The sequence below is a fragment of the Ranitomeya imitator genome, chromosome 4 (genome assembly GCF_032444005.1).
Source record: "Ranitomeya imitator isolate aRanImi1 chromosome 4, aRanImi1.pri, whole genome shotgun sequence".
NCBI classification, from domain to species: Eukaryota; Metazoa; Chordata; class Amphibia; order Anura; family Dendrobatidae; genus Ranitomeya; species Ranitomeya imitator.
In genome coordinates this window covers 32,818,338-32,830,960 of record NC_091285.1, presented here as the reverse complement: position 1 = coordinate 32,830,960, position 12,623 = coordinate 32,818,338, and the positions used below count along the sequence as shown (strand labels likewise).

At 41.2% G+C, this 12,623-nt stretch overlaps 1 protein-coding gene across 2 annotated transcripts in view; it reads right to left on the bottom strand.

Annotated features, from left to right (window-relative positions):
- EBF1 (EBF transcription factor 1) overlaps positions 1 to 12,623 on the bottom strand; it is a 439,027-nt gene that overhangs the window by 42,115 nt on the left and 384,289 nt on the right. For both annotated transcript variants that reach the window (XM_069763497.1, XM_069763496.1), the window contains exon 11: positions 5,927 to 6,015. In XM_069763497.1, the coding sequence (XP_069619598.1) occupies positions 5,927 to 6,015 (89 nt within the window). The remainder of the gene's footprint in view (positions 1 to 5,926; positions 6,016 to 12,623) is intronic.

The window sequence follows — 12,623 nt, the reverse complement described above, 5'->3', positions numbered from 1 at the left end:
TAAAGCTGTGTTCCATAGTTTATTAAGTGGTAAATCATAGCAACCAATCAGATTGTAGCTCTCATCTCCTCAAAACAGCTTACAGCATGTCAGAAGAGATCTGATTGGCTGTCGTCTTTTATGTCAGAAGTAGGGCTAAGTAGAAATAAAAGATCCTAATTATTGGCGAACTTTACTCTAAATACAGTAGGCCTCATGTATACAACATTAAGAGAGAACGTGTTTCCCATAGCAACCAGTTCCTCATGCATAATTTATTTAGTTGTTCTCATAGCAACCAATCAGATTGTAGCTCTTATTTCCTCAAAACAGTTTACAGTATGTAAGAGGAGATCTGATTGGCTGTCGTCTGTTATCTATACCGCCAATGTATAAATGTCAGTAAAATGACAAAATGCTTTTGCCCAAACAAAGAGTTAAGGCGAGAAATGCCAACGTCTCCTTTTTTTATTGATGTTGCGTTGCCATAACGACGTAAATATGGCAGATGACACAAACAGAGATGCTCATCTGGCGGTTCCACTGAGCAGAGTTCACATCCCAGGCTTCCATATGGACGCTGAGTGTATGGTAATGAGCGGACCATATGGTGACGGGAATAAATCCTGAACAATTGTGCTGTTACTGCACCAGTGAGCCGACGGGACAGAATCTCAGCGAGAATTCTCCGCGGCGGAGGCCTGCTCCCGTGTGCGTGCATGTAATCACACATGTATGTAGGAGCACGCCCCGGCGCACAGGGCCGAACGCAACGCTTAACCCTGCGCCATCCAGGCGTACAAACGCGAAAATATTCAGAAAAGGGGGATAAACGGTTAAACATAGACTCCATTCACAACCAGGAGTGACTGCAGTGAATCCCAGCACCCCTTGTCTGCTATATCATATTATACGGGGTCCAGGAACATCAATTATAAGGAGATTTTTTTTTTTAGATTTATTTATTATTTATTTATTATATATTTATTATTATTATTATTTTTTTTATTATTATTATTTTCTTAATTATATTTTATTTCACATCTCCGACCCCTTCCCGAAAAAGGTAATTTTTTTTGTTTTAGCATTTTTTCCTAACATTTTCCCAAGGACCATAAATATTTCAACTTTCCATTGAAACCTTTATTCTTTCTTTCCCAGGGACTAGTTGTATTGAATGACACAACTTCCTTTATTATATTAATTATAATTTCCTTATAGAATGAAAACTCCCAGTGGAGTGAAATGATAAAAGAAATTCCAACAATGTTTTATGGATTTTATTTATGCTGCGTTCATTATGATTCAACTTGAATCTTCAGTTTATTACGATTACGGCGATACCAAATCTTTAAGTTGTGCATATATATATATATATATATATATATATATATATATATATAGTTAAAAAGAAAACAAACGGTTTGTGTCACCATTTTCTGAGACCCCCTACCTTTCATATTTTTCTACCCATGGAGCTGTATGTTTATTGCTTGAAACTTCTTTTTATTGATACCATTTTGGGGTACGTATGATGTTTTTGTTCACTTTTTATTGCACTTGTTTGGAGGGATAGCAACTGAAAAATGGCAATTCAGTTTTTTTTTCCACAGCGCAGGTGAATTATTTTTAAGTTTTCATAAATTGGGCTTTTGCTGAGGTGGCAATATTTTTTAATGTATGTTATGTATTTTTTTATATCGATTGAATATGTTTTTATTTATTTATTTTAAATTTGGAAAGGGGGTGGTGAGGGTGATTTCAGCTTTCATACTTTTTATTTTAATTTAAACATTTTTTTTTGTTTTATTCATTTTACTTAATTTTTTCCTAGGGCTACTTAAGCCTAGGGGGAGGCTTAATTGATTGTGCTATATAATCTATATATTACAGTAAATGGTAGTATATACTGAAAGTACCAAGATAATGCTGATGGGGGCGCTCATTGCCCCATTTCTCTTCCTTGTCTCCTGTAACCGTAACAAACGGGATTGTGATTTTTATTGTTAACTGCAATCACTTGGGTTTTAGGGTTAGCTCACATCTGGGTATATAAAATCGCAGCCTGAAAAGTTGGAATGCCAGGGTTTGTTTTTTTCCGCCAATCATCAGTATAGCATCCATATGACCTGCGTATGCAATCCGTATGCAATTCTTTTTTAACATCAGCTTTTAAATTCTGTAATTTTCATTTGTCATTTAAAGCCTGTTTACAAACTAATAAAGCAATTTTATGTATAGTAGATATAAGATAGATAGAATAACTAGGATAGCTGTCCTGTAGATATTTAATGTCACAAGCCCCCTACATATAATAAACTAGCACCCTTTAGTGCCTTTCATGTGGCACTAAAGGGTCTTTAGCCTTATTTAAAATATTAAATAAATAATTAATGTAAAAAAAAATGACATGGGATCCCCCTTATTTTTATTAACCAGCTGAGGGAAAGCAGACAGCCGAAAGTTGGTGTTATCATTCTGGGAAGGGGCCAATAACCATTGAGCTTCCCAGACTATTAATATCAGCTCACAGCTGTCTGCATAGCCTTTACTGGTAATTCAAAAGTCGGGACACAAAAAAAATAACATGGGGTCCCCCCTATTTTAAATAACGAGCAAAGGCTAAGCAGACAGCTGCTAGCTGATATTAAAAGTCTGGGAAGGGCCATGGGTATTGGCCCCTTCCCAGATTAATAACACCAGCCCTCATCCGCCCCAGAAATGGTGCATCCATTGGACGAGCCATTTATGGCGCTTAGCCTCGGCTCTTTCAATTGTCTTACTGCGTTAACCATCAGAGTAATGAGGTTGGGATTGATGTCAACTTTATAATCTCAGCTGATATCAAGCCCAGGGCTTAGTAATGGAGAGGCATCTATCAGACACCCCCATTACTAACCCCCTAAGCTTCATGATACAATCAAAGCATTCCAGGTTAAAGGGGTTCTCTGCTCCGCTCTGGACAATCCCTTAGGCCACGTTCACACGTTCAGTACTTGGTCAGTACTTTACATCATAATTTGTAAGCCAAAATCTGGAGTGGGTGAAAAATGCAGACGGACGTGTTTCTATTATACTTTTCCTCTGATTGTTCCACTCCTGATTTTGACTTACAAATACTGATTTATAATACTGACCAAATACTAAATGGGTGAAACTGTCCTAATAAGCATATTCCTGCTTACACCCTAGTGATCGTCTACCTGGCAGTAAGTGTTTCCTGCAGCGCCTCCACAGGGTAAATTAGGCATTACACAGTGCTTATTCAAATGAATGGATTGCTTATGTGATACAGTCCTCCAAAGCAAGAGAGACTCATTGTAACATTTCCGACAGTCATGATTAAGACTCTGAACAAATAACGCCCCTCTATAAGTTCAGAATTCCCTCATAGGGTATATTTAATTGCGTTTTGTGAAGTAGGTTTTCCCATTTAAAAGAGTGAACTATTAACAGTATCAAACACAGCATCCCCCCCCCCCCACGAACAGTGTCACCACAATGACCAAAAACCAAAAAAATGATAATCCTGGTGACATGGAAAGCTATCAAAATTGGGAAAAATTCCTCTATGACATTTTTCTGGCATCCATATGTTCACACAATTTGGCTCAATTTGATATTGTGATTTTTTTTTAATATAACTTTTCTAAACAGGGGGTGATATGGCCAAAAAATGTACACTAATGTACACTAGAAAGCTGTTGTGAATTATATCGTAGCTCATGGCTGGCGCAAATGTAATTTTCTGGAGCACGGCCAGGCCCCAAAGATGCACAAAATGTGACTATTCAAGTCTGACATGAAAAGCCAAATCGAAAGCGTATCGGTAGTGTCGAAAATGGACTTATCCATGGTCTCCACATGATGATGATGGCTTGAATAATTGTGGAACCTTAATTTGATATCTGCTTCATTTTATCTATAATTTCGGGAACTATTTATCCTTATTTATACCATTGTTCATTTCCTTTCCAGTCGAGCTATAGGGATGCAGGACTTCTCGCAAGTCTTTCCTCCCGTCAATCTGATAGGGATGGAGGACTTCTCGCAAGTCTTTCCTCCCGTCAATCCGACCTGTGAAGGCTCATCTTCTGAAGCCAACCTAAATCTTGACATTCCAAAACCCTGTCAGCTGGCTCTAATCCCCGGCTGTAATGGCATGTAATTGTATTATGATGTATAATTCATAAAGCGCTCTCTAAAGACCTTAATGCTCTCAATCACCGATGCGCTCCGACTGACCCAAGATTGGTTTGCTCACTGAAGGAAAGGAAGGGGTGTAGGTAGTTATAGCATATATGATGGAGGGATGACAAAAACATATGTAACCGGTGAAGGCAGGACCCTACATGCCGAGGAGTACAGGACTATGGATGTGAGGAGTTGTAGAGACATTGAGTGCTTTGCCTGAGGAGTCTACTGAGACTTCTCAAGAGAAATGTTATTATTGGCAGCAAGAGTTGTAGAGGAACTGGGAAATGATGTAACTTTACCTTCCTTCAAACTGTGGCTAATGATAGTTTCATTAACTGGGTTAAGGGATTCCTAGGATTGGACATGTCAAAAAAAATATGTTTCCAGGGTTGGGTGGTCTGCCAAGATGCTCTGCTGGTGTCCAGGCCTGAATTTCCGGAACAGGGATGTAGGTTTCTTTTGCTCTCTGCTAATTTTTCTTTCATATATTTGATGTATTTTTTTTTCTCTAGTGCACATTTTTTATTTTCTATATTATTTTTTGCAAAGTCCAATTTTTTTTTCATCGACTTTCTTCTTAACTAACAGTGTTGGGTGGTCTTCTGTTAAAAGTCAGACTTCTGAATCCTTACAGCATGCGCACCACGCACGGTGTAAGGGTTCTTCGGTGTTGCCGGTGAGAGTGGGCGATCACATGACTACAAGCATGCGATTTGCATATATGTGGTCACGTGCCGACTAGACTAGACACGTCTAGTTGGAATGTGGCTGGAAGTATGCAATGCAACTGGCAAAATCAAATGCAAAGTTGGAGAATCCTGACGGCATGCACACTGCGCGCTGTAAGGATACAGAAGTATGCAGTCACATCGTCTTTCACCACAAAACCGGGCAACTCCTCAAACGGGGCTGGACAGTACCCCGCTGCTTTGTTCCAAAGACAGCACCAAACTAGTCCTCAGGCAGTGTGTGGTGTCTCAACATTATAACCCACAGACAGATGTACCATTTTTGGAGAAAAAAATCCAACATGTTATTCTAATTCAGGAAACATATTAAAAAATGTTCTTTATCGTTGCCATAAACAGGGATGCACCACCCATAAGACAAGACGAAATGTCAGGCAACCCCCTTCTTGACAGCCAGGGGGCAGCATATTAGCTGATATCCAGTCTCCACTTAAAAAAGTTTAGGGACATTTTTTTATTTAAATGCTTTTTATAATTGGATTTTATTTAAAATTTTGCATCATATGCCCTCCTATAGCCTCTGTGTAAGGCCATGTTCACATTATCAGTATTTGGTCAGTTTTTTTCAATCAGTATTTGTAAGCCAAAACCATCAGTGTAACAATCAGAGGAAAAATATCATGGAAACACGTCCCCACTTCTGTATTTTTCAGCCACTCCTGGTTTTGGCTTACAAATATTGATTGAAAAAACTGACCAAATACTGAGCGTGTGAACGCGGCATTTACGTGAAAAACATGGATAACACTCGTAAGTGAAAAATGAATGTCTGAACAAGGCCTAAGAGGCTTGTATCTCTTTTGTCTGTCTGTTTCTGAGCTCCTCTTAGCAGATTGATGACTACATGCAAAGAAACAAAAAGCCTGTAGAGGCCGAAGGTGCAACTTTTCTAATGAAAGCCAATTCTTCCAGAAAATATTTTTAGTCCCAAACACATGCAATGAAGTAAAAAAAAAAATTCCAGAAGGGAGCAATAACAATGAACAATAATTTCCCGTTACCTTTGGAAGTCTTTCTGGGTCTCCCGGATGCCTGGGTATCACTTTCTGTAGTCTCTGGAAGCCATAGTCAATGGTTGGTTCATTTAGAGCTGAAAGAAACAAGCAGAGTTTCCTCATTCTTATACATTTTTACTCAAGGACAATGTGACGGCAATAAAGCCATATATTTTTTTGGACTGGAAATATTTTTACTACATGTATCATTATTAGTGATGCGTGACCGTGCTAAGGTGTCATCTGAGCATGCTCGGGTGCTAACCGAGTGTTTTCGGCGTGCTCGAAAAAAATTTGTTCTAGTCCCTGCGGCTCCATGTCTCACGGCTGTTCGACAGGTAAAACACACGCATGGAATTCATAAAAAACAGGATGTGGATTGCTCATGCTCCAAATATGACACTGTCGAATCGAAAGGTGTGCAACAATACTTGAAAAAAAAAAGTGGAAAAATAAAACTCTTCAAAAATTGTGTCGGAGCCGAAAACCTTGTCAAAAGCCACATGGATTTCTGATAAGGATTTCTGTTGAAAACAGCATTTAACCAAAAAATTCCACCCACAAAGCCGAGAAATGTTGTTGATTTAACACCGTCTTACTGACGCAGACAAACCTCAGCCATATTGACGGAGAATTTTCCCACATGAAAATTTACCAGTGACGCAGAATTTTTTTTTTTGCTGTGGATTTCCATACTGAAAAAAATCTCCAGTTAAATTCACAAGTAATGTAGTGTTGCAGATGACCCGCGTGTCCCCAGCAAATTTCAGATATTAAATCAGAAGCCTACTTTTTATTATGGATTTTTCTGTAAATTTAGCTTTGCACAGAAAATTATCATTTTGGCAGGATTTCCTTGCTGATTTTTTCGTCAGTGCTTTGGATCCAAGTGTCCTCAGTGTTTTGGATCCCAGTGTCCTCAGTGTTTTGGATCTCAGTGTCCTCAGTGTATGGTGCATGTGTCATCAGTGTTCTGGATCCCAGTGTCATCAGTGTTTTGGATCCCAGTGTCATTAGTGTTTTGGATCCCAGTGTCCTCACTGTTTTTGATCCCAGTGTCCTCAGTGCTTTGGATCCCAGTGTCCTCAGTGTTTTGGATCCCAGTGTCCCCAGTGTTTTGGATCCCAGTGTCATCAGCATTTTGGATCCAAGTGTCATCAGCATTTTGTATCCAAGTGTCATCAGCATTTTGGATCTCAGTGTCCTCAGTGTTTTGTATCCCAGTGTCCTCAGTGTTTTGGATCCCAGTGTCCTCAGTGTTTTGGATCCCAGTGTCATCAGTGTTTTGGATCCAAGTGTCCTCAGTGTTTTGGATCTCAGTGTCCTCAGTGTTTTGGATCCCAGTGTCCTCAGTGTTTTCGATCCAAGTGTCATCAGCATTTTGGATCCAAGTGTCATCAGCATTTTGGATCCCAGTGTCCTCAGTGTTTTGGATCCCAGTGTCCTCAGTGTTTTGGATCCCAGTGTCATCAGCGTTTTGGATCCCAGTGTCATCAATGTTTTGGATCTCAGTGTTCTCAGTGTTTTGGATCCCAGTGTTCTCAGTGTTTTGTATCCCAGTGTCCACAGTGTTTTCGATCCAAGTGTCATCAGCATTTTGGATCCAAGTGTCATCAGCATTTTGGATCCCAGTGTCCTCAGTGTTTTGGATCCCAGTGTCCTCAGTGTTTTGGATCCCAGTGTCATCAGCGTTTTGGATCCCAGTGTCATCAGTGTTTTGGATCTCAGTGTTCTCAGTGTTTTGGATCTCAGTGTCCTCAGTGTTTTGGGTCTCAGTGTCCTCAGTGTTTTGGATCCCAGTGTCCTCAGTGTTTTGTATCCCAGTGTCCTCAGTGTTTTGGATCCAAGTGTCATCAGCATTTTGGATCCCAGTGTCCTCAGTGTTTTGGATCCCAGTGTCCTCAGTGTTTTGGATCCCAGTGTCATCAGCGTTTTGGATCCCAGTGTCATCAGTGTTTTGGATCTCAGTGTTCTCAGTGTTTTGGATCCCAGTGTCCTCAGTGTTTTGTATCCCAGTGTCCTCAGTGTTTTCGATCCAAGTGTCATCAGCATTTTGGATCCAAGTGTCATCAGCATTTTGGATCCCAGTGTCCTCAGTGTTTTGGATCCCAGTGTCCTCAGTGTTTTGGATCCCAGTGTCATCAGCGTTTTGGATCCCAGTGTCATCAGTGTTTTGGATCTCAGTGTTCTCAGTGTTTTGGATCTCAGTGTTCTCAGTGTTTTGGGTCTCAGTGTCCTCAGTGTTTTGGATCCCAGTGTCCTCAGTGTTTTGGATCCAAGTGTCATTAGCATTTTGGATCCAAGTGTCATCAGCATTTTGGATCCCAGTGTCCTCAGTGTTTTGCATCCCAGTGTCCTCAGTGTTTTGGATCCCAGTGTCATCAGTGTTTTGGATCCCAGTGTCATCAGTGTTTTGGATCCCAGTGTCCTCAGTGTTTTGGATCCCAGTGTCATCAGCATTTTGGATCCCAGTGTCCTCAGTGTTTTGGATCCCAGTGTCCTCAGTGTTTTGGATCCCAGTGTCATCAGTGTTTTGGATCCCAGTGTCCTCAGTGTTTTGGATCCCAGTGTCATCAGTGTTTTGGATTCCGGTGTCCTCAGTGTTTTGGATCCCAGTGTCCTCAGTGTTTTGGATCCCAGTGTCCTCAGTGTTTTGGATCCAAATGTCCTCAGTGTTTTGGATCTCAGTGTCCTCAGTGTTTTGGATCCCATTGTCCTCAGTGTTTTGGATCCCAGTGTCCTCAGTGTTTTGTATCCCAGTGTCCTCAGTGTTTTGGATCCAAGTGTCATCAGCATTTTGGATCCAAGTATCATCAGCATTTTGGATCCCAGTGTCCTCAGTGTTTTGGATACCAGTGTCCTCAGTGTTTTGGATCCCAGTGTCCTCAGTGTTTTGGATCCCAGTGTCATCAGTATATGGTCTGTGTGTCCGTTTATGCCAACGGACGTCTGAATGAGGCCTTAAGGAAGAGTCAGTAGGCTGTATAACTTGGACGAGAATCGCAACACAGTGCTTGGACTGGTCATCGGCTCTATCAACCCGAATGTGACAGATGCATATAAATATATGCTGTCACGCTCAGGTCAGGAGTGCAGTCAACCGGTCCAAAGCATTGCGTTCCTTGTCTGAGTTATATAGCCGGCTGACCCTTCCCTAAGGCCTCATTTTTTCGTCAGTGCTTTGGATCCAAATGTCCTCAGTGTTTTGGATCCCAGTGTCATCAGTGTTTTGGATCCCAGTGTCATCAGTGTTTTGGATCCCAGTGTCATCAGTGTTTTGGATCTCAGTGTCATCAGCGTTTTGGATCTCAGTGTCTTCAGTGTCATCAGTGTTTTGGATCCTAGTGTCCTGAGTGTTTTGGATCCTAGCATCCTCAGTGTTTTGTATCCCAGTATTATCAGTGTTTTGGATCCCAGTGTCCTCAGTGTTTTGGATCCCAGAGTCCTCAGTGTTTTGGATCCCAGTGTCATCAGTGTTTCGAATCCCAGTGTCCTCAGTGTTTTGGATCCCAGTGTCATCAGTGTTTTGGATCCCAGTGTCCTCAGTGTTTTGGATCCCAGTCTCATCAGTGTTTTGGATCCCAGTGTCCTCAGTGTTTTGGATCCCAGTGTCATCAGTGTTTTGGATCCCAGTGTCCTCAGTGTTTTGGATCCCAGTGTCCTCAGTGTTTTGGATCCCAGTGTCATCAGTATATGGTCTGTGTGTCCGTTTATGCCAACGGACGTCTGAATGAGGCCTTAAACAAGGGTCAGTAGGCTGTATAACTTGGACGAGAATCGCAACACAATGCTTGGACTGGTCATCGGCTCTATCGACCCAAATGTGACAGATGCATATAAATATATGCTGTCACGCTCAGGTCATGAGGGCCGTCAACTGGTCCAAAGCATTGCGTTCCTCGTCTGAGTTATATGGCCGTCTGACCCTTCCCTAAGGCCTCATTCAGACATCCATTTTTCATGTACGAGTGCTATCTGTGTTTTTCACGGATCGCACTCATACCTACAACAATGAACAGGGTTATTCACATGTCCGTGCTTCTCCACAGACCAAGTGGTCCTTGCAAAATTGTGGAGACATGTCCGAAATTGGTATGAGTGTCGGATCAGAATCAACAATGCAAGGGTATGGGTCCATGGAAAAATCGGACAGCACTCATATGAATCTGAGTGCGTTCTGATTTTCATGGACTGAAATATGATAGGATAGGATAGGAAGAGAATAGAGAATTTTTATTTTGCTTTTCACATACGAGAAAGCCTGATGCCACTCGAACCAAACTTGAATGAAACTCTGACCAAAAATCACTGATGAAACTTGGTCAGTTTCTCTCGTACGTGTAAAAAACAGATGTCTGAATGAGACATTGGGGAAAAGTCAGTCGGCCGTGTAACTGAGACAAAAATTGCAACGCAATGCTCGGGTTGGCCGTCAGCACTCTCGACTCAAGTGGGACAGATGCATAGAAATATAGCTGTTACGCTCAGGTTAGGAGAGCCGCCGGCCAGTCTGAGCATCAGAATCCTTGTCTGACTCTTCCCTTACACTATATTCAAAGCATGGGCAAACTGGACATCCATTAATATGTTTTTTGTCCAGAAGAAGAAGTGTGTAAACTTCGAAACACTTTGACAAAATAAAATACCATAAACCTATCGGTGTATACCTGGATTTACCATTCTACCTATATCCACAACTACCTTTTTATGCGAAATTTCAGGTCTGAGGACCCACGGACCTTCAGCAGCTGGGATTTTATGCCTTAAGATTGTTGTGTGAACACAACCTTAACCTTTTAAAAAAAAAAATCTTAATGTGCTTTTCTCTGCTGCCTATTTTCCTACATGAGCTGGCTATCGGCGCTCTCGACCCGAGCTTGAAAGCTGAATAGAAATATATACTGTCATGCTCGGGTCAGGAGAGCTGCCGGCCAGTCCGAGCATTGCGTTGCGATCCTCATCTGACTCTTCCCTTACACTGAATTCAAGGCATGGACAAACTGGACATCCATCTCTGGCCACAAAAGCTGAAGTTATTTGACCGTGGAACTGTTGACGTTCTCTTTAAGAAGTAACGACTATAATCCGTAACGTTCCAGCGCTGTGCTCTGCCTTCCAGGAGCATAAAGCAGCGTTTCTCTAGGACAATAGGAACGTAGGAGTTATTGCCGCCTCTGTTGGCATGAAGAGGATCTGTGTCACTGACAGCTGATAGAGATCATTTAACTCATCTACTATTAAACACGATTCCGGGGATTGGCGCACTCATCCAGTCTCTTTCACTCCCCACATTTGTCCATCTATTAAACAACACAAGAGCTTCAATGAATTCAGATCTGTGGAATGTAAAAAGGGATTATTAGCGAAATTGTGTGAGATTCTAATTGACCCTGCAGTAATGGAAGGCGTTGTAATATCCCTCCCCAATCTCACTGCCCCCTCTCCACCGACAGGTAGAGAATTCTTCGCCTTTTTTTTTTTTTTTTTAAAAGGACATTTAAATTGAAAGAGACTGAGTGCAAGAGCGTAATTACACCAATAAAATCCTTTAACTTGTCAACTTGAAAATCTAAATGGCGATCAATCATTTCTGCGAAAGAAATAATCCTTAAAGTCGTCTGATTGACAGCTCATACTTTCATATGTAAAAAGAAATAATAAAAAAAAAAAGAGTTAAAAAAAAAAAAAGAATGGAAGCGTGGAATATAGAAGAAAAACTGAAACAAAAAAAAAAAGCATCTCTAGTAAAGTGGCCACAAATCCATTTACAGAATACAATACTTCACATAGGTGACTAAAAAGCCAATAATTACTTCTGTGAATGCGCAGCCATCAAGATAAGTACTGAAAACTTGGCGAAACTTTTTTTTTGTTTTTCCATAAAATGGTTTTGAAACATTTACTATGGATTAACACAACAGTGCCGAGTTGAGATTGTCCGAAGAAGGGTAGATTTGATTTTGCGTGCGTTGAAGCGTTATTCTTGCATTTTGGGGAGATATAGTGATATTACTGCATTTACAGAATTTTTTCTTAATGTGTTAAAAATCACAAACATTTTTTTTTTAAGGTCACTTTGTGCCTACACAGCCTGAAAACAAAAAAATCTATCTAGCTGCGACATCCGTAGGAAAGGCCGAAATTGTCTGATGGATGCGCAGCAACGGGAATGGAGAATGGCTGCGCATGTGTGGCTCTCTGTTCATGTCTATAGGAGTTCCAAAAATGTTCAAATAAACCTGTATAAAGATAACACTAACACTTTAACAACTTCTCAACCTCCACTATACATGTACATTATATGCAGGGTGTAAATCTATGGAGCAGGCTCAGGTGCTGAGCCCGCACCATACCCGGCAGATTATTTAACCTGGCCAGTTCTTGTCTTGAAGAGGTTGTCCACTACTTTTTCATTGATGGCCTATCCTTAGTATAGGCCAGTGTTCCCCAACTCCAGTCCTCAAGAGCCACAAACAGGTCGTGTTTTTAGGATTTCCTTAGTATGGCCCAGGTGATGGAATTGATGCCTGTCTAGATTATGGAGTTCTCACCTGGGCATTACTAAGGAAATCCTGAAAACATGACCCGTTGGTGGCTCTTGAGGACCGAACTTGGGGAACACTGGTATAGGTCATCAATGTCTGATGTGTCGGGGTCTGACACCCGGCACAACCAACAAAGCTCCCCCTATGGTAGTAGGTAT